This window comes from Tachypleus tridentatus, chromosome 1, assembly GCF_004210375.1.
Source record: "Tachypleus tridentatus isolate NWPU-2018 chromosome 1, ASM421037v1, whole genome shotgun sequence".
Classification (NCBI taxonomy): domain Eukaryota; kingdom Metazoa; phylum Arthropoda; class Merostomata; order Xiphosura; family Limulidae; genus Tachypleus; species Tachypleus tridentatus.
The window spans coordinates 44663878-44689201 of record NC_134825.1 but is presented as its reverse complement, the minus strand read 5'-3'; the positions used below and the strand labels follow the sequence as shown (position 1 = coordinate 44689201).

Below are 25324 nucleotides of genomic sequence, written 5' to 3'. Positions count from 1 at the left end.
GGTAAGAAATATATGTTAGCATTTTCTTCAATCAAAAGTGTAATTCCAATAATACTTAACTCAGCTCATACTGTTGTTGATACTTGATTGATAGTTTCCTTCCTTTGTTCATGTAAGCATCAGTCTGATTTTTTTCTTTCTTGCTCCAATTATTTATTTCCTATTTAACCCTTTCATGATGGGTCATGAGTCAAAAACCATGTATGTCATTGCATTTGTTGACTTGCATTCAAAATATTATTGAACTACTATTTTATGAATTTATGTCAATAAGTTTGGTATCAAATTGTAGGTTATAATTCAAACTTTAACACTATTTATGACTTAATTTCTTAATTTAAAAGTAAATATTAAAAGAAAACATCTAAATATTGATTCTGTGAGTCACATGGTATATTGAATACAGCACTAGTTAAAATTAGGTGTTTGAGATGTCAGAATACTAAGTCTATAGTTTCATACAAATTAGGAACTCAAATTACTAGTATTGTCAAGCTAAAATACAAAATAAGGGTAGAGAAAATAACACAAGATATAAACTTTTACTGAAAACAAATGTTTGAGATGTATTTAGGAGGTTTTAAAGATTATATAGTTCAAATCGAATCAGGTGATCCAAGGTGGAGCACTGTTGTTGGAACCCACACTGAGTAGGTGAGACGAAGTTGTTTGACTCGAGGAACCAAATGAGACAAGCATTAACCATCCTCTATAAGATCTTACAGAGACAGCTAGTCAAAGCAATTGGATGGTAGTTCAAAGGAATCTTGAGATCTCTCCCAGGCTTAGGAAAAGGGCATCAAATAGTATGGTGCTAAGCATCAGGAAAAACATTCTCTTGCCAGATCTAGTTAAATACAACCAGAAAAATAGCAAGAGAGGCAGGAGAGAGATTGCACAGTATCTTATAATGAATATCATTTGGTCCAACTGATGAACTGCCAGACCAATGAAGAGCAAGCTTGAATTCCACTAGTGTAAAGGGGCAATTATAGTCATAGAAACGATCAGCCTAAAAGGGGAGAGCTGATCCCCCTGTCTATGTCTTGATGGCTAAGATAGTTGGGAATGAAGCAGAAGTGTGAAATGCAAGGAAAAAGCTTTTGTCGAGAGTAATGGGCATCAGCAACTTCCTGACCATCAGAGAGCAATATAAAAAAGAGTGCAGAAGTATACTGTACACTAACCTTTTGAATTTTGTCTCATATGACTTTGGAATTGGTAGTAGCAGAGATGCTAGAGGCGTATTTAATCTGAAACTCCTTCTGGCTTTGATGTCTCACTTGCCAAGCACGTGCATAGGCCTGAAAGGTATCCCAAACCTATTTTTGAGCTTTCCTTGCTATGTAGCAAGCAGGATTCCACTAAGGATGAGAATACTGTAGAAAACATATTGAGGTTTTAGGAATACACTGAGCAGCTGCTTGGACAATACACTCAGTCATTGCTGTCACACAGTCACCTATCAATGATTTACATATGATGGCAGGATCAAGTTTTGAGAGAGCAGTGAAAGAGGGCTAGTTGGCCTGGTCCAGCTTCAATCAAGGCTCACGAGTCGGGTGGCAATGACCATGGGCAGTCTCTGTCAAAATAACAGGAAAATTATCACTGACCCATAGATTACTGTCAATCCTCCAAGAAAAGTAAGAGATAAGTAAAGGGGAGCAGACAGAAAGATCAATAGCAGTAAAAGACTGACTAGGTGTATGAAAATAAGTCTAAGAACCAGTACTGAAGAGAGATAGGCTGTGATCCAAGAGCATATGATCTATGGAATGGCCCCTTTCATCATTATCAGTACCACTCCAGAGAGGATTATGTCATTAAAACCTCCCAGAATTAAAAAGGCAGACAGTAACTGCTCAATGAGGGCATCAAGGTCTGATTGATCAGAGGTCTCTCCAAGAACTAGGTAGAGAGAACAAGTAGTGATGGTATGACCAAAAGAAGCACAGATGACTACAACCTCCAAGGGTGTATCAAGAAGCAAAGACAGGGTGAGCACATGCTGATCAACCAGCAGTGCCATTCCACCATGCACTTGTCCATCACATAACCTGTCACTTCTGTACAAAGAAACTGCCGAAGGGTGATTATATCAGCAAGTTTTAGAAATGTTTCCTGAAAGGAAACACACATACGATAGCAAGGATCAATCAAATCCTTAATGTCATCCATATTTGAATGAAAACCCCAACAGTTCTAGTGGATCATAGTGGTCATTTTTATTTATGTGGAGGAGAAAGTGATGGGAAGCCCTTCTATTTTTGACATTTTTTTTCTTTATTGGACAAAGGTCTATCAACCTCCATGAATCTTGCTCTGGGTCAAGTATGCAGGTCTCTCTCTCTATACAAAGATTCCAGTGAATGAGGGCATGAACAAATGGTTGTTTTACTTCTTGGGGCTGCAGAAGAAAAAGGACCTGAGGAAACACTCAAAGCCATAGAAAGCATATTTAGGTAATCATTGGAAGAAATGACAGGTACAGAGATAGAAGTAGACTAAAATCACCAACTCTTGGTTCCTTTTAAATACTGGGATTTTGATTTTGTTCAGTGGCTTTTGGCATTCCACAAGAGAATGTGTTCTAGTATCAATATCTTCATACAAATTATAGTAATCACTACATGACTTTTAACAATTAACACCCTCACAACAGAATTTGTTCTAGCATCTATGCTTTCAAACAAATGATAATTATCACAATGTGATCATTAATGCTTCTGTATGAGCCACTGGAATATCTAGAATTTAAAATATATACTTTTAATCATTAATTTCATTTAATTTTCATTCATCAATTGTATTACTAGATATTCATTTCATGAACAGCACAATATTTTTTTATTTGATTTCACCTTCTAAAGCAATTCACAATTTTATTAAATATCAGAAAGACCTGTGTTTTTAAATTCACAGAAGCTTTACTGGTTGTAGATAGTAAAACTTTTATTTCATTCACAATGTTTGACCAGAATTTAATATAAAAAGGATCACATGAGAATTTATAATAGTAATAATATACAAGCATGTAACTAAGCAGTTGCAAACAATAAAGTAATTTATCAACTGAACTGTCAAATTTAGGTATAATAAATAAAGCTTAGATTTAGACCTAAAAACCTGTTTTAAAAGGACCTTTATGAGCAAGAGGTGGAATTGTTTTGTACTCTTCTAGCACTGGAGCTTTAAAAGATAATTTGACAAGTTAAGGTGGCTGAAATGCTCAGTGGAGCTTCAAAAGATAATTTGGCACGTTAAGGTGGCTGAAATGTTCAGTGCAGCATAAGCTTAACAACCAAGCACAAGAAGCATGGTAATCTTCAAATGACATACAGAGGTATTCAGGAACCATTTCAAACCACCTTGATAGATACTTTGCAGCAAGCCAAATACAATACTGTTCCTGTAACTGCTTTCAAAGTGTTCCTGTCTGATCATCCTACTGCTGACTATCATTACACTTTGATCTTCCCTACTGAATCACAAGTGAAATAATTTGCATTTCAGTTGAAAAGAATGTGGCTTTTTTGATACATATACTAAATTTAATCCCAGTGGGTAGACCTTATTACTAGATAGTATGGAAACTTGAGGATGTTTTATTTTACTTAAAACTTGTCTTGAAGAGATATGTTCAAAGCCGTCCTCTTTGCAAGTTTCTGGATTAAATTTACTTTTAATATTCAACAAATTGTAGTATAAAAACATGCTTTGACTCATGAGGGACATATTAAAAAGAAACTGAAGACACATCCAGTATTACAGTATTCTTAGTTCCTAAGTGTTTCTAAAATATTAATTTTAGCGTAAAAATTTCTCACTTAACTCTCTGATACTCCAAATAACATTAGATAATGAATGATTTTTAAAGTTAAGGAAACATGTGTACTATGATACATGTTTAAACAATTAATTACCTGCTTATTCATATTTTTTAGAGCTTTTGTAACTCCCTTCATTGCCTGAGCCATAGCATTCTGTGATCGTAATGTCTGAATTTTCAGTGAAATTGCTTGAATGTTTGCTCTCATCAACATAAACTTTTTAACATAGCGTCTAGTTCTGACCAGATCTTTAGCCATGATTTTCACTGCATCCTGAAAGAAAGAAAAAAAAATTGCTGCAGGATTTTTACATTTTAAAAACATTTTCAATTTGAAATAAAACATATTTTCTGAAGAATATAATAATATGTACTCAGTTTTCTGATGTATATGTAAAAACACGTATTACAAAGCTCATAACCTTCCAGAATAACAATGCAATAGAGAGAAAATGTTCCTGTATGGAAGTTTTGATATCACATTTTACATGTAAGGGGTGACTTGGGGTTTGTATTTTGCATATATTTTATTTTCATACTATTTCTTAAGGATATCAAATTATATTTAAATTTACAATTTATTTGTACTGTTTCATATACAGTATTTCCTTTTTTGACACATAAACAAATCCATTATATACATGTATTTCAACAGTGTCACAGATTTCCAAGATTACTTAAAAACAAAATTCAAAGGTGAACAACATTTAAGTGTTGAATTGTTATACAACTGGTTAATGTAAAGCAGCTGTATGCATAATAAACTTAAGGGTTTATTTTCTACATGTGATAATTACACAAGTCACATAATCAAAGTAGTTTACTATGTGATAGTCTTCACATAAATAACCATTTTGTTCATATCAACAATTTTCTTGTAAAATACAAAATACATAATAGCTGTACTGATTTTTTGTATAAACAAGCATCAGAGTATAATGCTGATATTTCTGTTCATATTAATTTTGGAGCAATGTAATATGGCATGAGTGTGGCATAAATTACTCAGATGACCCTTTGATATTTATTATGATTTTTACATACAGCCATACTTTAAAGATTGTTTTCAGAAAAGTTGTCATAGACTGGTACACACTTAGAGTGAATATAATTTTTGGCAGTAATTATAAATGAATTTCCTGTTCTGGTCAACCTCTACTTGACTCTCATGGAGTTACATACAGATTACTGAATCATTCACTTACAACAAATATCTGTTTGGATTTAGAATTTGAATGTATAGGATACTGATTAAAATTCCCTTTGTGAAGATTTGTCAAGGTGAAAATAATTTGGGTTGTGAATAATCCGAAATGTCAATTCCAGGCTACAAAGGTGTTCTATACAGGATACTGCTCAGGTTAGAGATACCATTAATAATTTTTAAAAAAAGTCTTGAATCTTATACATTCAAAAAACAACAACAATAGTAAAAAGTTACATTGTACTATATAATTAGGATAATTAATTAAAGAAAATACCACAAACATCAAATATTATGCAATGCATGTTCAACATCAAAATTAATTAATTATCCTCAAGTTAATAGAATAATAAAAGAAATAACTTGTTATTTAGCCACTGATATATTTAATGTACACTACAGAGAGCTTTAATTTTAGGCATCACTACACAAATTATCAAGTGCACCAACAAAATACATATCACCTTACAACATATTTCAAGAATCACAATCCACTCAACAAAGAATCTAAATGAATAAAATCCATGTTATTAACATGAATTCCTTTTTTTCAGGTACAGGGCACACAACAGGCAAAACTTTCGGCGCCTGTCATGTGAAAGTGGGTTTTCTCGGGGCACTCCCGTTTCCCCCCACATCAAAATCTTTAGGCATTGGATTTCTAGATCCCAGCCCAGGCAACTCTTTTGCCAGACCCCGAATCGTGCCGTTTGATTTGATCTGGATTTGAATGAATTATATTCATGTTCACATCTGCCCAACTTCTTCCTTTCGGGACAGGTCCCGGCCTTTCTTTACACTGCTGCCTTTGCCTCCACCCAAAACAACATTTAGAGAGACATCCTCCACCCAAAAAGTCAAGAATAATAATAATTAATTTATTAAATAAAATAAAAAAAAACAAAAAACTACCACTTAATCTTAATAACAATCCACGAAAGGGGACGAAGAGAAACCACAACGTTCCTGAACACCCCGGTTGGAGAGAGAACTCTTCTGATTTCTCTCTCTCTAAACTGAAACCCTGCCACGTTAGTTTAGTTTAGTTTAGCTTTAATTTAACAGATCTATAATGTATATGTATAGTACTTTAATGTAAAAAGTAAAAAGGTATTACTGAAAAAAAAAGAGGTACCACAAAAAACTCCAAGCAAATATTTCCTGAAAACTTATGTATGTAAATATTATTATTACACATTTAAGTTCAGCTTGGTTACCAGTAACCACAATAAAATAGTTTATTGAAAGCTCAAAATATTCCAAGTATACTGTTCTGACTCGAAAGTCACAGTTCCAAATTTTAAATACTCATTACTTGCCCACTTACTATCTAACACTCTTTAACATGGGTGAATGAAATTACCATCAGCTCAACTAGGGAAGGACACTTATTTAAACAAAAATATAGTAAATCTAGGTGTTCCTCACAAAACTTTGTAAAGTTTCCTTACAGCTCATTCTCTGTATACAAAATATTTATGACACTATTCTAATTGCATCTTTCTAATAAAAAAGTTGTTATCTCTCTATATATATTAATTATTTGCACTCAGAATGATGCAAAAGAACATTAAAATAGGTTTCTTCTCATGAGTATACACATGTAAGTGCAGTTATGACAAAGTGTTCGTACCCCTACGTGGTGAGTAGTTTTTTCCTCATAACTTAAAAAGTATCACAAATAGGATATTGAAAGTAAAGTATATTAAAAATATTATACTAACACACATCTACATAAATTTTTATATAAATTGAACAACAAATAAACTGTTCATAAACAAATAACCAAACATAAGAGGACCAGAAGTGTTTGTGCATCTACTTTAATGGTCAGTTGTGTAGTCTTTCAGATGAATTACTTGGTACTATCTCTCCTCATAGCCCTCCATGATCATTTGACAGTACTTGACTGGTATTTTCTTCCATTCTTTTTTACAGAAGACTTCCAACTCTTGCAAGTTTTTTGGATGACGCTTATGAACCCTGGTCTTCAACTCATGCCAAATGTTTTCAATTGGGTTGAGATCAGGTTACTGTGATGGCCACTCCAGAATACTTATATGGTTCCTCTGCAACCAGGACTGCACATATTTCGATGTGTGCTTAGGGTCATTGTCGTGCTGGAAAATCCAATGACATCCAAGCTACAAGTTCCGAGCATCATTCTTGATATAAGTGCCTAATATATCAACGTACTCTTCTTTTGTTTATGATTCCGTTGACGTGGTGATGGCTGCCTACACCAGAAGAGCTGAAGGAACCCCATAGCATGATCGAGCCACCTCCGTGTTTAACTGCAGAGACGGTGTTCTTTGGATGATTTCGTTCCCCCTTCTTACGGAAAATATTGCGAACATCACTGTGGCCGAAAAGCTCGATTTTAGTCTCGTCTGACCAAAGAATACTCTTCCAATAGGTAAAGGATTTATCAACATGCATTCTTGCATATCTCAATCGTGCTTCCAAACTGAGAGGCTTCAAATATGGAGTTCTACGAGGAGGGCATGCTTTGAACCCAGAAGAATGTAACATGTTCGTAACTGTAGAGGTGCTTACTTCAACCCCAGTTTCCCTTACCAGTTTCTGTATGTCATTATGTGTTAAAAGAGGGTTCCTAATAACTTCTCTGAGAATCTTCCTCTTGGTTTTCTCTGGAATTTTGGTTGGGTGTCCGGAACGAGGGAGGTTTGCAGTTGATCCTGTGAACTTAAACTTGGCAATTATGCTTTAAACAGTAAATTTCGGCACATTAAGTTGTGGAGCAATACCACAAAGAGACACACGAGACTTTATTTTACAATAATTCGATTTTTTAAATCACTGGACAGTTGTTTCCTGTTCGCCATGATGACCAAGCAGATAATAATGAAGATGGTGCTAAATTGCCGGGAGTACATGTTTTGCTGGCTAAATTCCAATAATTATGAACCCAGTGTCTAGTTCTGGAATGGTATAATGTAGTTTATTCGCCAAACTAAACAAAGTTTTTATGGGAATATCAGTTTTTTACACGTTCTGAACTGTACAAACACTTTATGCTCCTCCTATTTTTGGTTATTTGTTTATAAACAGTTTATTTGTCGTTTAATTTACATGAAAATTTATGTAGATATGTGTTAGTATAATATTTATATCATACTTCTATTAGCCTAATCATTATACTTTTTAAGTTATGAGCAAAAACCACTCAGGTCACAGGGATACAAACACTTTCTGTCATAACTGTAGGCAAAGGAGCTATCAGACGTGGAAAAAAATTATTAGTTTTTTCATCTATATTCATTTGTAGAAGTTCAAAATGAATGAGTCAAAAGGTTACATAAATATCTTATTGTGTAGACATCCTTCTACTCAACTATCCTTTTGTTATTGAAAAGCACAGAGAAAAAATATAGAGAATTTTCATATTCATAGGTTGTTGATCACTTGACAATATGCCTGATGTTTAAGCAGTTTCTTTTGATACAAAGGACTTCAAACTTAGATAACATTAAACTTTGGATCACAACATACATTATAATGTCAACTTCATTCTTTTGATATAAAGGACTTCAAACTTAGATAACATAAAACTTTGAATCATAACCTACATTATAATGTTAACTTCATTCACACATGCTGAGTTGTGCAGAAAAGGATTTAAATGGGTACCTTTTACAAAAAGGTTAACACATTAATTAAATAAAAGGCAGTTTGTTTGAAGTTATGCACAAAGTTAGACAATGGGCTATCTGTGCTCTGCTCACCATGGTTATCAAATCCTAGTTTCTAGCACTGTAAGCCCACAAACATACTGCTATGCCAATGGGGCAAAATCAAAGCAAGCAATGTACATGTACATAGTTCAAATCTAAAAATTAATCCAGTCATTATTATACATAATTCATTCAATATACCTTTTTACTTATAATTCTTAGAATGAATGATGAATTAGTTGAACACTTTTTTTGTTTGTAATTATATCAGCCAATAATTCCAATAATATCTTGGAAGGTTTGGATAGCTTAGTAGATTTGGGTTATCCTAATTCATTATACAGAGTTAACAATGGAAAATCATCCTTACAATAAAAGATATCTCACTAACAGTAATGGTAAGAATGTTTATTATTTTTAATTTTATTTTTGTTATACTTTCAGTTGCAGATACAGGGGTAGGGTTCCAGGGTTCAAACCCCACCCTCAATATGCAACACCCATATTTTTTCATAATTTTTGGATTTTCTAAAACTTGAAAAAATAACCATTGTAAAAACAACATTGTTATTAAAACTTCATTATACTACTTTCTAAAACCTGACAAAATAATCATTATAAAAACAACATTGTTATGGAAACATCATTACATCACTTTCCCTTTATGATGAAATCCTACACCTGAAGTAGAGTCAAACCGACACTACAGAGGCACTGTAAGCTATAGTCTCCAGTTCCCACAGATGTCAGTAAAATTATTTGTGGCCATGCATTCACTTGTAATTATATAACCATATTTTTAAATTGGTGCAAAACCAGAAACTGTTATAATGATGATTCTGACCTGTGAACAGTGAATTTTGAATAATAATATACAGTTTCATGCTCTAATTCTGAAATTGTTTTTATATAATCTCTTGTATACATTTGACATACGTAATTCTTTTTCTAAACTTGAATTTCTAAGTAGACAACATTTTGAAATGCTGATTATTTTGTCAATACATGTTTTATGTGTAATTTGTAATTGATAAATAATGATGAACCTTATTTCAAAATTATCCTTATGCATACATCAAGTTGTCACAATACATTAAAATTGTTACTTCAAAAGTTTATCAGCATCTTATACCTAAAATCACCAAGCATAAACCCCCCAAAAATTATTATACTTAGTAAAATAAGTGGAAATTTAAAACAATCATGTTATGAAGACCTATGTTTATAAATTGATTGAACCAGAAAATTTCTTTTGAAACACTCCTGCTTCCATTTCAGGTTGTTAAATCACAAATATCCATTTTAAAATCACAAATATACTGTTCTTCCAGTATGCAACTTTCAAAACATTCTGTATTTGTGCCCAACTTTTATTATAAACATTATCTTTCATTTATATGTAAAAATGGCTGGTTTGGGTTGAGAAAATTTTTATGTGGAGAAGCAAACAACGTTTCAACCTTCTTCGGTCATCATCAGGTTCACAAAGGTTTTCTCATCATCACTGATTATTATCTTTCATTGTTAGTTTAATATGTATATTTACGACTAACTTAAATCTTGTTTGATGGCTGTATTTCATAAGATATTATTTGGATTATAGCCAAAAATATTGTTAACAACAAGGGTACTGAATTGATGAAAACATGTAAACAGGAACTTAATTAAAGTATATTTTATCAGCTGTGTTCATTACCACAATCATTTTCAGTTTAGCTCTAAAAGACAGCTGGTTCTGACTGGAAGTTATATTAACTCTGTTGTCATTGTTACTAACAACATAGCACTGATTTGGTGGCCTGGCAACTTATTTACCATAAAACCAAGATTCTTTTCGTCTGTGATGTCAAAGAGTGGGAAACCATACTAAATGTGCAATAGAAATTATAATAACCAAAATGCATGACCTTTCACTTAATTAAAAGTCAATTACCAAAGATTTGTCCAATTTACTGATTTATTCAAATCATTCTGTAACACTGCTAGAGATATCCATTCAATATAAGCAATAAAATTTATTAGTGTTCTAATTAAAATCGTATTTACATCATTACTGTTGATAAAAACACAGCACAAGCTCAATCACTGATCTTAGTAAAATAGGCCTAGTTTGATTGGGTTACATTAATAAAAATTTTTACCTTCTCCCATCTAAACACCAGACAACACAATTAATTAATTCCTCTCCCACCAATCAATGTACCTTTCTTAGAGAATCTTCTTTATAGTAAATTCAGAATTCTGAAAAACTAAGTGCACTAAGTCTACATCATTTTCCTTGTCCAGATAACCAAAACCACCTTTGGAAATATACACACACACACACAAAGAAACAAATAATTTCAAACTAAGTTGAAATAAAACTATCCACAAGACAACAAAAATATCCAAAATCGAAAACATATGACATATTATGTCAACCTTTGATATAATTTGTAGAACATGTTTCCAAGCAAATCTGATACAGTGAAATGTCTTCCTCCATGATTCAAGAAACTCCTGGATCCTCCTATATCCATAATAAATTTTTGGTGATTTTGCTTTGTTCTTGTCAATGCCGCCATAAAACAACACTAACAAATCTACACTGATAATATGTGACCAAATGGTGATGAGCATTTTAGGTTCTCTATTGGTATTAATGGCTACTTTAGCAGTTGGTCAACAAATAGATTGTAATGGAATAATGCAAGATCTCTCATACACACATTTTTGATTTAAAAAATAAAACATTCTATGGTAGAAATGCCTTTGATTTCTGAGATAATACAACTTTTCACTAAAATGTGATATTCACTAATATATTAGTACTCCAGTACATCTGAGCTTTTACAGTTTGTGTTCATTAAGCCTTGATTCCATACAATAAACATACAGTACAGTCTATACATACATAACACTAAAAAAAAAATTTGTTTTTGTTATGGCAGTCATTGGTCATAATGTTAAAAAAAAGCAATTTTGGTTATACATTTTTGATAAAAACTGGAATAACTATGTTTATTATATTTCTGAACTTGTTATGCTAAAACAGACTTCCAGAAAGCTATTTATAAATATAAAATTATTAATATATTAAAATTGAAAAATAAAAATATTATGGTATTAGTGCTGGCATTCTATTTATAAAGGTAACCATTGTTTCAGAAATTAATGTTTAGATTTTAATAATAAAAAGGCTAAAAATTAGACAAAATAATGAAATATTCTGCAAACACATCAACATACCATCTGATTATCTTTAGCCATCTTTTTAATATCTATAATCAACTTCTTTTCTTGCTGTTCCATTTTTGCTCTCTCTCTATCTAGATCTCTCATAGCTTTATTTAAAGCCCTTTGATTTTGTCGAAGCATCTCTTCTGGTGTCTTACGACGACCAAATAAGAATTCCAGTGCCATTATGTCAACAATGACTGCAAAAATGAAATAAGAACTTTATGAAATAAAAATGTCAAACAAATATATAAAACACTAATAGCATTCAATTTTTCTATATCACAAAAAAAACAACTGACAAGAGCTTATTCACATTTTTTTAAAACAAGTTCAACATTATGGTATTGATCAAGAATAAACAGTTTTTTATAGACATTAACTACTGTAGTATTTTGTTGTTATGAACTTATTATTCATATCAGAAACTTTGATTAAATATTTTGTAAATCTGGAATTTAAAGTAATGATGGCTTCTAAATGTTATGAAAAATGAACATTCACAATTCGGAAATGACTAAGTTTTAACTAATAATAATAAATAAATAAATGAACAAATTTCACTAAAAATTTGCATAAAATCACTATACATAAAGCATTTTTATGATCTTTTATCAAAATAATTGACTGTTTATAAAAATAAATTAACAATAAAATTTACTACACAAAAACACTAAAATGACAAATATTTAATAACTTAACATACTGAATATTTTGCAACAAATAATAAATTTCAAACATATTAAGACTTTACTTTTTAAAAAGAGGCAATTCAAGCTGATGACATGTCTCAGAAAAAAACTTATAAAATAATAATAAAACAAAAATGTTTAAAGTAGAAAAATGTAAAATTCTTAAGATAGATATCTGTATGTAAATGGTAATATAATTGTTTTGAATAGATAAAACATGAATGAAATTTGTTAGCATTTTCTTAAAATTTCTTAAAACAGTACAATGTTTAGCATTTCAAAAATGTGTAAACACTAAAGGTAAAGCTGTAATGTAAGTTATCAATATTCTTGAGTCTCTTATTGTTTGTTATTTTTGCAATAAATATACCATAACTTACAGAGTTATAATATAACTGGGTAAAACAATTTGCAATGACACTTCCTTTAAATTTATGTAGTCATCATACATCTTGCTTTGGAATAAAATCGTTTTTAAGACCTAAGTCTGGAACTAAGGCAATAACTTTTTCTTAATAACTTGTTTAAGCCCTTACTGAGTTAGGGGGACTTCAAATTCTAAATGTTTAATTAAATTTTAATCTAGTACAGTACATGCAATTCATAATGATACTGCCATTAGCAATACTGTCAATGTTAACAGTCTCAAAATATGTGTCGTCTACTGTTATCCATCAATATAACAATAAAATGTGAATAAAACATCCAAGTTCTAAACTGGATTAGCGAACTTGTAAGTTGTGGGATATCGATAGCTCTTGGCGCAGTTCTAAATTGAAAAAGCGAAATGTTGAATGAATAAAGTTATGTTCTGGAGACATAAGTCGTGATCTTATGTTATTTACGCTTACAGAAATGTCTCATAATAAACTCCAGATTGCGTTACACAAACTTAAGAATAAGAATTACAAGTTAGAACTTAAAGTTTAACTCAAGAGCCAAGCAACGATGACAACAATCAAAACATAAGCAGTAATATTGGTGACACTAAAACTAACAAAAACTTTATAGAGGTAAGCTGTGTGGTTGTAACTTCAGTCTTTACTTAAAACTATAAATTATAACTACTTAATTTCAATACACTTACAATAAACGTTCTTCACGTTGAAGGTTGGTTTACTTCTTTTTACACGATAACATTGAAAACACCCACAATTTACAAACACAACTGAAACTACATAAACAACACAGATTTTCAATAGAGGTCAGTTAAGATTAGAAATTACTGAAACTGAAATAAATTAGACTATCAACTCAAATTATCAAACAAACAAAAAATTATTTTCCACTTGAAACAAACACAATTATTTTTTCAAATAGAAAAATACCTAATTACTCATAAAATAATAACACTTTCTTAAAAATGCACAATGTTGTTTGAAGTTGTGTGAATTTCGCACAGAGCTACTAGAGGGCTATCTGTGCTAGCCGTCCCTAATTTATCAGTGTAAGACTAGAGGGAAGGCAGTTAGTCATCATCACCCACCGCCAACTCTTGGGCTACTCTTTTACCAACGAATAGTGGGATTGACCGTATCATTATAACACCTTCACTGCTGAAAGGTCTAGCATGTTTGGTGTAACGGGAATTCAAACCCGCGTAACTCGGATTACGAGTCCAGTACCTTAACCACCTGGCCCTGCTGGGTCCACAGTTCAAGAATTTAAAAAAACATTGCTGCTTGTACAGTTCCCTATGTTAGTAACAATGTGTTTAACAATTGTTAAAAATAGTCCAAGGATAAAAAAAAAATATTTAAAAGGTTCTGTAATTTTATCTGAGTTTAGAAAGAATAAAATATTTATTAAGAAATATTGTCCAATTATAAAACAAAGAAGATCAGGACAATAAACTGACACAAATTTCTTTTACAAACCATCATGTTCTGTATGTAGTGAATACTATACTAGGGTGATTAACAGAAAACTTCTTTCTAAGCTTGCAGAGCATGCAAAAGTCTTAAACCAAGGTAACACTAATGCTAACGCCTTAGCGGAACATTATTAACTAAACATAGATTATCTATTCAATCAAAAGTAACTGCGACCAACTTACTGAATAGAACAAAGAAATTCATGGATACAAGATATACAGAAGGTGTGTAATACAAGGATATATTATGTATTGTTTACTTGCTTTTGAAATATAGCAGTATTTGTAAAAATTTTAAGTGACTTAGTTTCCATGATGTAGTGGTGACAACAGGTGGTTCGGCAACTCGTTTTTATTATTATTTCATTTATTTGACCTCTATAGTACGTGATGCCTTATCTATCTATAAGAGTATTGCAGATCACTGCACAAAAGGCCTTTCATTCATTATCAAAATCGATCATCCGGGCTAGAGAGGAACACTCATAGTATGTGGGGGATTTTTCAGAGTGGCTGTACGCTGTACAGTTTTTACCCCAATGAAATTATATTTTTTGCTTCTAATTTTTTTCCGAATGAAAATTACAAATTTGCCTGCTTGTCCACACGTATTATAAGTTTGGGGACTACCGCTCCCAGCCCTCACCCCTACTACCTCATATGCATATGAGGGAGACAAAATATTCACTGGAACACTATTTACGTAAGCAGTGTAATGCTCAAAATTTCATGCGTTATCACAAGTTTTGGTCTTGTGTGTATTTTAATGGTAAAGTTCACCGGGCTATTTATTTTGTCCAAAGAGCGAAATCAAACCCCTGATTTTAGTACTGTAAGTCTGTAGGCTTATTACTGTCCTGCTGGGGGACAAATTTAAGTCAAATGGTTTTAATGATACACCACATTAAACCACAACTGAATATTTCTTATTATGCGAATGCCCTATCTGAGCTGGTGAAGCAAGATTGTAATTAGTAATACTTATTATAACATTAGGTGTTGGTTTCACTATATATATCTTTAATTACATTTTTTATTTAATACCTTAGGATTTTCAAGAAGAATGAGCGTATAATATTATTTCGACCACAATACATTCTTAATGAACGATATTTTATGTTTAACATAGATCTTATTAGGCCATATGAGACCTAACAAACACAGTGTTCCGGTTACAACTGCCATCTGCTAATTGTTAAAAAAACAACAAAAAGACCTAGGTGTATAACTTCACCCTGTTATTGTTGCAGAACTAGTTAAAACTTTTGATTTTATCTTGATGTCATGTTTATATATATATAGTTAAAAATTAATTGGCTTTCTTTTAGTTTTTGGTTATAATTGAAACTATTATTGAAGTGTGAGTCATAGATAAGACACGAAACCCACAGAGATAAAAATAATTATTATAACATCTTTATGGAATTACCTTTATTAATAAGAGGTAAAATCACCATATAGGCCATTTTTCCTTAAAACCATATTTAAAGTATGTGTTAGATACGCTTCAAATTGAAAATTTGGATGTTCTTTTTATGAAGTCGTAAGAGAATCACGTATTTGAAACTTAAAATATTCTATCCCAAGAATTGCCATGTTTATTTTCTTCAGCATATTTTAAATAAGCATATTATTCTAGTTACAAGAGTCTTTTATTTTTTATTTTAATGAGTTTAAAACAATCACGTGATTAATATACAAATAGCACCAAAGGCGTTGTTGGGAATTTAAAAGGTACAGAGTACGGAATTCATTAGCGTTTCAGCATGAAATCGATTGTGGTTTTCTATTCTGACCTTCCAAGATACCAACTGGGGATTTGGGGTAACGCTACGATGTGCAAGTGCCTTGTGACGCTCTGCGCAACTATAGTAAGTTGTAGTAAAACAGAACTGCATGCGATTTTGAAACTATGGATAAATGCTATAGAAACTTTACAAACTATTTGTTGAAGATGGTTTTCAAAAGTAAATCAGTAGAAATCAAAAACTTCTCGCAATTATTAAACTAAACGTATCTTCTTAAACTTTCACATTTAAACTACCACAAATTATATTAGTTAATAAATAAAGATGAAGAGAATTTTTAACTTAACAAACTTAAACTTGTAGTTATTCAGAAAAGATATCAGAAACACTTTATTCCTAACTAATATGCTATAAATTCTGCAACATTTGATATTTCTGTTATTAAAAGCTTATGAAAAATTAATCTTCAATTAACAAATTACAAAATCTTTGGACTTAAAATCCACATTATACAAAACAAATATATACATTTAATACAGTCTCGTATATTTTTATTTCAAAAATCATGGTCTCCAATAGCTTACATAGAAAAACATATGTTTATGACTATAGTTCAACCGGCTCAAGCAAAATCTCATTTTACCTTTCTGATACCAACTGGGTTTACTAAGTATGATATTTAAGGTGGGGTTTTATTGAATTGACTGGCAAAGCTGGTTAGGTTCAGTACTCATTTTATTGTGATCATTCATAAAACATGCATTTCTGATAGTGGATAAGCGGGCATCCTTCTTTGTAACTTCATTTATCTTCCTCTAGTCAATGCACAACCTTGTGCATTTCTTTTGCATACATACAATAGATGATACCCAAAAAACTAGTATTTCGTTATATTACTTCTTGTTCCTTGATGTCTCCTCGGTTTATTTTGCGAGTGGGAGTTATCTAGGCAAATGATGTGTTTTTCAGCATCAGTCTTATTAAAATATTTTTTTTGTTTAGCTTAAGTCATGAGGTCCACTGAGTTTTTGTGAGTCAATCAAGAACGAACTCCCCAGTTTCGGTTATATAGCTCTTTTAAGTGAGACAGTAAATTGTTCTCAATTGAGGATTTGATACGAGACTTTTTTAAACTTCATTTCATAGATGATCACTTCTGATGTCATACGATGAGGAAGTAATATATATATATATATATATATATATATACAGCTTAGTAGCTTGCAATGTCCTATACATATTTTACTTGAATTTTATGGTAGTTGTGTTCATGACTCTAAAGATGATAGTTGTTTGAGATCCTTGAGAGTTTTAACCATTAATTCATCATTGCATGTTCAGGTGTTTAGTTCTACTACAACCCAAAAAGTAGATGGAACTTTATTTCTAACAAATCCTTATATGAGTTTTTACTTGCTGATACAATAATTGCTATCATTGTTGTCACTAGAAGACCATTTTCTATTGTAGTAGTCGCCATGTAGTACACAGAGATATTGTATTAATAAACTGTGAAGCTATTTGAAACTAGTTAATTCTTGCATCTATATCCCCATGTGAAGACAGTTCCCAATATGCATTATTTCTCATTGTCTATTACCCACAAATCATGATGCGTGGATAAGCTTCTACACCAAAGATAACTTCCAACTGTTCTCTTGTGGAACTTTATGTCCAATTTCTGTGTGCTTCAATCAATTTTCATTCTTTATTGATGGTTATAATTGTAGACACAGTGTCGATCAACACACTGTAAGACGTACCATCAATAAATTGATTGACTCGCAGATTGGTTTCTTTAAATAACGAATTTCCTATCTCGTTTGGAGTAAATTGGTTGTTCTCAGTTGAACCCTTTTCAATAAGTCGAATAATTTTTGTTTTTTGTTTCTCACTAATGGTTATCTCTCTTTTTTTTTTTTTTCGTTGGACCCTAAGACTCATCTTTTGGATATTATCTCCTTGGTGATTTATTCTTTACACCCTTGGCTGAAATGATCATGTTTCCCACAACACATTTATAACACTACTGTTTATTTAATATATTTTAAGAAGAGTTTTTATTCAAACTTCTTTCGTTAGTACTACTAAAGCAACATATACCTACACAGCTTCTAGTGTGCTCTCCCATCGAGAGTTTTGGTGATGATGCAGATCTATTTTTATCATACCTCTGTGTTATTTCTTCTCTGTCAAGTTGAACTAAGATTATGTACATCTAAATCATGAGGTTGACCCGACAAGCTAACTTTGTGCTGAAAGTGTCAGTAACTGTAGCCTATTAATTAAAGTATTCTGTAATGTATTGCAATAAATTTTCTTTTACTTTCAGTCAATTTCTGCTTTCAAGAGTATCATAGTGTGATTGTTTGTTTTTTAATTTCTCGTAAAGCTACACGAGGGCTATCTGCCCCCAAGTTAGTCATCACCACCCACTGTGAACTCTTGGGCTACTCTTTTACTAATGAACAGTGGGAGTGACCAAAATTTTATAACGCCCCCACGAAAAAGGGTGACTATGTTTGGTGCGAGGAGGATTCGAAACCGCCACCCTCAGATTACGAGTCAAATGTCTTAACCAACTGACAATGCCGAGCCCCATAGAGTGAACTTTTATTCATAATTCAATATATTTTAACTCTTTCTGTCCTAAGTAATCCAGGCGGTTCTTCATTATGGACACTTGTTGTTAAAGTACAGAAAAACAAAACTGACATAATTAGTATAGTGTAATGATAATAACGATGATATTTTTGTGATTTCTGTGCAAGAAAACAACATAAAAATAAACAGGCTCATTCATGAATTGCTTTTAATATTCATTATGGAACAATGAACGCTATGACAGAAACAACATATATCCTGCAATGTGGCAAACAGGTACGTTTCTAGTAGAGAACACACCAAAGAATGAGAAAAAATCCTGGATAAATATATCGTTAACAAAACACATGTATTGTTATGTAATCATTAAATAAGATGATATTTGATAATGCATTTCTGTATGTCTCCCTTAGATGGGATTTTAACTTGTGAAAGTGACATTATGCCGTTACGTGATAATAGCAGTAATTCTAATATGTTAGATGTACTTCCGCAGCGTCCCCGAAGAGAAAATAAAACCAAAATTAAGAATAAAAATATTTTTATTTATTATTTTTGAAGTTATATGTCATGCATATATTATAGCCTATAGAACGTATAATTCTTTTAGACATTCATGGCATGCACAAATTTTGCTTACATAATGACAACACGAATTGTAAATTTAAGCATTCCCTATGTGACATTATTACAATGTTTACTAACTGACTGATAGACAAACTGCTGTTGCGTTGTGGTGAACTGGTTAAAATAGGTTATCGGTACAGGTAGCCTTTGGACCATTTCAGGAAAAATACAGGGTATCCAGCATAGAACTTGAAGTTTTAAAAGTTAACCATATGCAAGTACTCTTGATTGATCTCTGTCAGATAAGTTGATGAATATAAAATTATTATGTTAAAAAACTCTTTTGCACAAAGAAGGTTAACACTCAAGGTTTCATCTCAATACACCCTTTAGTGGAAAAATTAAGTGTTACTGTACTTGAAGTATCGTATTTGTTGTTTTTTTAAGTAACTTACTTACATCTTTATGTGTGACGACACAAGCGACCAAATGTATCAGCTGCGTTCATCTATAAAAGAGAAAATATTTTTCTTTTAATCCCAACAAGAGTCATTAGAAATCTGCCCAAAAATGAAAATAATAAAAAAACTTGGAAAAAAGTCAACATTTACACGAGAAAATAGTTCTGCACAAACTTAAATTAATGTAATAGATGAATAACAAAGAAGTTGTTTTCTTACTCCTTCGAACACTGAGGTGTTATAATTTGATGGTTAATCCTACTGTTCACTGGTAAAAGATGGTCCAAAAGTAGGCAGTGGTTGTTGTCAGCCAGTTGTCTTTCTCGTGGTCAGTAGTTCTAAATCAGTGGCGTCAGCATAATATTAGTAACTTTGAATTAAAACAAACAATATTAATAAACATCGATGCAAGATATATGAAAAAAAAAAATAAATAAAGCAATTAAATAAGAAAGTATTATATAATTGACACTTCAAACAGAATTCAGAAAAATATGAAGATAATTGTACGTTTTACAAGCCGTTTATTAATGGCAATGGCTTTGTCAGTCTAAGTATCATTAAGCACAGACTGATATGTTTTGCAACAAAAAAGAAAAAGAAATACTTTAAGTTAAACTTCACTGGAAAAACTATCCACAGAATATGTAACGACTGAACAAAAAATTTACAGAAGGATCTTCTACTGTACAATCTAGGCAATAGATTGTGTAACAACAAAGGTAAAATTGAAAAGCATAATAACAGTAGCATTTATCAGTTAGCATGTCAAGACTACAATAGTGTGTACATAAGTCAAACAGGACATTCTATAAAAACGAGAATTAACGAACATTTTAGAAGGTGGATATTAAGGAAAAATTATTCAAATTTTGCATCCCACCTTATTGAAACTAATTACCAACTTGATCTGGATAAAACTGCACAGTTTTTACATATCATTAAAGGTTAAAACTAGAAAGTCTGGAAATTTTATGAAAACAAATAGAAGCCTAGAAACAAATCCGGAAAAAGTTCCAAACGATCAAACAAACTTAAACTCTTTCCTACAAGTCTTGAGGTAAATGTCAAGGTTAATTTCGGTTCTGTTGTCAAACTATTTACAAACGTGTTTACAAATAATTTCAGACTGTTCCTGATGATGCGTTTACTGACGAAACCATGATCGTTAATAAATTAACTACTTGTGAAATGTGCAATTGTCTTTGTTTTTTCTCAATTCTATGAGAAAATATAAAATGTTTAACCAGACTAGGCAAACATGCCACAATGAAAAGTCGAAGATTACCTTGCTATACCTCTAAAATACTTAAACATTTATGATAATATCATAGAAAAGGATCCAACAGAGAAAGATGGGAAAGTGATAAACATTACAAATGGAACTGATGAATGGCGTAAGTCATATAGTCATTAATTTTACCCTTTCATAAACAGAATAGAATATAACTTTATTCAGTAGTATTTTTATACATTTATTTGCAGCTGATGCATATATGATTAATGTCGAAAGGTCGTTGACATGTAGTAGTCCTTTTACTCGGTTAAAATTGCATACAGTTGAATAGAAATTTGTAGCTCTGGTCGTTTATCTCAAACCTCTTGGAAAAGGACAAGCTCATGTGAAAGTGTGTTTTAGACACTTATTCAAGTTGATATGAAATAAGGGTTTTTATCTCTATAAATGTTCTATGTAGAGTTAGGTTCTGGCTTACTAATTTGGCATTATGCTGTGTAGATGTTTTGTAAATGCTTTTCTTTAATTCTTTAGTAGCTAGTTAAAGGATAAAAGAATTACAAGTCAGTCGGTAAGTGAGAGAAACTTGATAACACCCAACTGTGAATAAAACTTTTATTTGTTTATTTAGATTTCTTTCATTCACTATCCAATTTTGATTTATTCTCTGTTTAACTGCCCTGAATGTGTAATATTGCAAATATCTTAACTTCACTGTTGTTTGCCTGTGAACCTAAATATCACAATTAAAATAATACATATTGTTCTTTGCTAGTTTTGCAATCATGTAATGCAATGGCTTTGCGACAAATAATGCAAAGCTAAACGTGTTAAGAATACTTCTTTATATGAACAAACTAGGTAAGTAGATGTTCAAGTCAAGAAAATGAAACTAGACTTGTCAGAACTTTTAAAGCAACAAATGTAACTGGGAATATATTCAAGACCAGAAGACATATGGTAAAAGAACACATTTTTAACACTTTATTGGAATTGAGGTTCTAGTAATGGTAATAGGTCTGCTATTATTTATTTCAGTTATCATGACCATGCTCATCAACTAGAGCAAAAAAGCCTGGTACAACAAGTAGAGAGGGCTATTATGAACAAAAAATTCTCCATTGAGATGAGTCACTTATTTGAATCAGATTATAAAGATCCAAACCAAGATTTTATCGATATATTTTTTCTAAAGCTGCTGCAGAATGTCTTTATTTTGGAAGGACAGAAACTAATTTACTTGTTAGACACAGGACACCAAATTGCCGTAATTTATTAAATGTTTTCCATGTAAAATCACACGTGGTCAGGCACTAATGATTGGATAGAAATAAAAGGAATAAATGGACTATACCTTATCCTGGATATGAGATATATTTTTTCTTAATCAAGAGATTTGATTGCAAATGATTCAGAGAATTAACGTATGAAATTGAAGAAAATCAATGCTCCTGGAGTTTAACGTGTATTAGGATTCAAGTGAAAATGTAAGATATGTGTATTGGATTCATAAACATATTTTCGAATTTTCAACTAAAATGTACAATTGACACGTTAAAAAAGAATTAATTACCTTACACTGCTATAATTGAACTACTTCCATTATACAAATATCATTTTCTAGCCAACGAATAGAGAAGGTTGAGTATGTTATATCAAAATGATTTTGAATATAGAAATAAAAAAGCTCTGTGACAATCACAGGCGTTATAAAGTCACAGAAAATCAGAATGTAACAGTTACATTTTACCCTTTTGTAAATAGCGTAATGCATCATAAATTGATTACTTTTAAAAAGGTATCTAACAGTCGACACAAAGTATTAATACACTTATATCATAAAGATGTTTTTGTCAGGAATTTAGAATTTTCAAAATGAACATACAATTTATTTAATAGCATTGAAAATAAACGAATATGAATTAACTTGGGGCCCAGGACTACCAAGGATACTTACAATAAGTCTTAACTCTGTGAAAGTAAGCAAAGTTTGGTATTTTGTAACTGTCAGGAATCCACGAACATAAAGTCTGAGAGAAAAGCTATTCAGACATCCATGTATTACACGCAATAATACATACCATGATCATAACCGTTCATTTGGAAAAGCGAGGTAAATTGTTTCCATGACATATCAGTTCAAGTTATATATCTTAAGCAGCGACAGATAAAACTGGTTTCATGGTTTTCCACATGAAACATACCAGTCATGCCCTTAGGTCTCTTTACGAGTTTAGTGTTTAAATGGGTGTTTGGAAAACATCACCTCATACACTAGACGTATTGTGGAAAGTTTCGCAGAGAAGAGGTGTGCTTTAGGGATGCCAGCCTTCATGGTTATTGTCAAGATATAAGGTCATCAGTTAGAACAAGATGGGATATGACAATTTGTAAAGATACAGTAATGCTTCAAAATCATTCTAGTATAATGTTCTCAAGTTGCGTATATGATAGTTTATAAATATGATGAAGTTACATCAGTTTATATTTCTAATTTGAATGAACAAGATGCTTGGTTACATCCTAATATGAGGATTGAAAAATGTAATATTGTATTGGAATATTAGATACATAATTATGCAGCATGAGTTAAGTCTTCATAGGAGATTTTAGCTTCTTTTTTAGTAAAGAATGGCAAGAAGAAAACTAGTTTTATTCATGAGAAACTTATGCAGCTTTTAGAAAAAATTGCAACATACGTAGCTCCAATGATTTGGATTAGTGTGACATTATGCTTTATAGAATTTTAACTAAAGGTGATGTTCCAAACAAATTACTTCATCAAAGAATTCTGTCATATCAAATGCCTGAAGTTAGAAATGCTACAAACCAATGGCATTATCCACGAAATTAGAAGCTCATATAAAAATTAATAATAAATGTGAAGAATGAAAATGGAACCTCATGTTTGTTCGACAAATATCTGTTTTTGGATGCAAAAATAAGAGTATTAAGTTATTCCTTACCGAGAACATGTAAAGAAGCTAAATAATTCACAGAGTAAGATTTGACATAAGGATAAAATAGATAAAAGTGCTATTCAAGTAGGATTAGATACTTTAAAAATTTTTAGAATGCCAGAAAGATTTCAATAGCTGTGGTTATTATGCTCAGGGATTACAAGTCTTTGTTTTGGTTTCTGTTTTCAGATGATTACATATTGATTTTTTGCAAGTACCCTCAGAGAACATTTGAAAAGGCTTAGTTTTTAAGAGATTGGGAAAACATAACTTAAAATTGAAGACTAAAATGCTATTCCAAACATAATTCTTGCACCGTGTTCATACATCTAGGAACTTTAGAGAGTATTACACATCTTTACTTCCCAATACCATTTACAGAACACTTTCCTCCAAAACTAATATTAAACATGAAAAGTTCACAGTCCTTACTATGTATAAGTTTGAGTTTAAGCACAAGTTCATAATTTGAAGAGTAACTTATATTAAAAGCAACAAAATGTTTATCCTTGAATAAACACAAGGACAACATAGATGTTTCTCTTATTGCAAAAAAATACCACCTTCTATGTGCATACTACTTAGCATTTGCAATTGAAAAGGCCCCAAATAAGAATAGCTAAAACAAGAACAGTATATATTGGCTTTCTTTGTAACTTAATAAGAAGAGATAAGTATGGATTGTGACAAAATGAAACTGGTTAGTAAACAATCACAACTGCTAAATGCTCATCAGTTTTGTTTTCTTTGTTTTTGAATTTTGTGCAAAGCTATACAAGTGCTATCTGCACTAGCCATCCCTAATTTAACAGTGTAAGACAGCTAGTCATCACCACCCACTGCCAACTCTTGGGCTACTCTTTTACCAATGAATAGTGGGATTGACCATTACATTATAATGCCCGCACAGTTAAAAGGGTGAGCATGTTTGATGTGACAAGTATTTGAACCCGCAATCTTCAGATTATGAGTCGAGTGCCTTATCCACCTGGCCATGCTGGGTCCTTTGCAGACTGGATTGCTGCATTGGCTGTTAGAGTTATTCATAAGTTACTGTACAAAAAGAAAAGCTTCACAATCAAAGTAACATAATATTTTATCAAATTTGACTTTTCAGATGAGCCCATTTATATTCTTACTCTCCTTATAAGATGAAAATCCATAAATTAATCCTAATACAAAAAATTTCTACAACAAATGCAAAAAAAAAAAAATCATATTCTGAAGTCACAATT

General features: G+C 31.7%; 1 protein-coding gene across 9 annotated transcripts in view; it reads right to left on the bottom strand.

Annotated features, from left to right (window-relative positions):
• The window catches only part of LOC143247282 (charged multivesicular body protein 2a-like), a 33560-nt gene extending 19610 nt beyond the window's left edge, over positions 1-13950 (bottom strand). For 5 of the 9 annotated variants that reach the window (XR_013026465.1, XR_013026468.1, XR_013026471.1 and 2 more), the window contains exons 1-3: positions 13727-13949; positions 11960-12147; positions 3927-4106 (exon numbers count right to left, since the gene is read on the bottom strand). Coding sequence is in view for 6 of the 9 variants with exons in the window: in XM_076495067.1 (XP_076351182.1) it covers positions 3927-4106; positions 11960-12133 (354 nt within the window). In the remaining 3 variants the exon portion in view is untranslated. Of the gene's footprint in view, positions 1-3926; positions 4107-11959; positions 12148-13726 lie in introns of all 9 variants that reach the window. The other 4 variants (XM_076495056.1, XM_076495089.1, XM_076495103.1 and 1 more) reach the window with 3 other exon arrangements.
• Positions 13951-25324: the final 11374 nt, after the last annotated feature.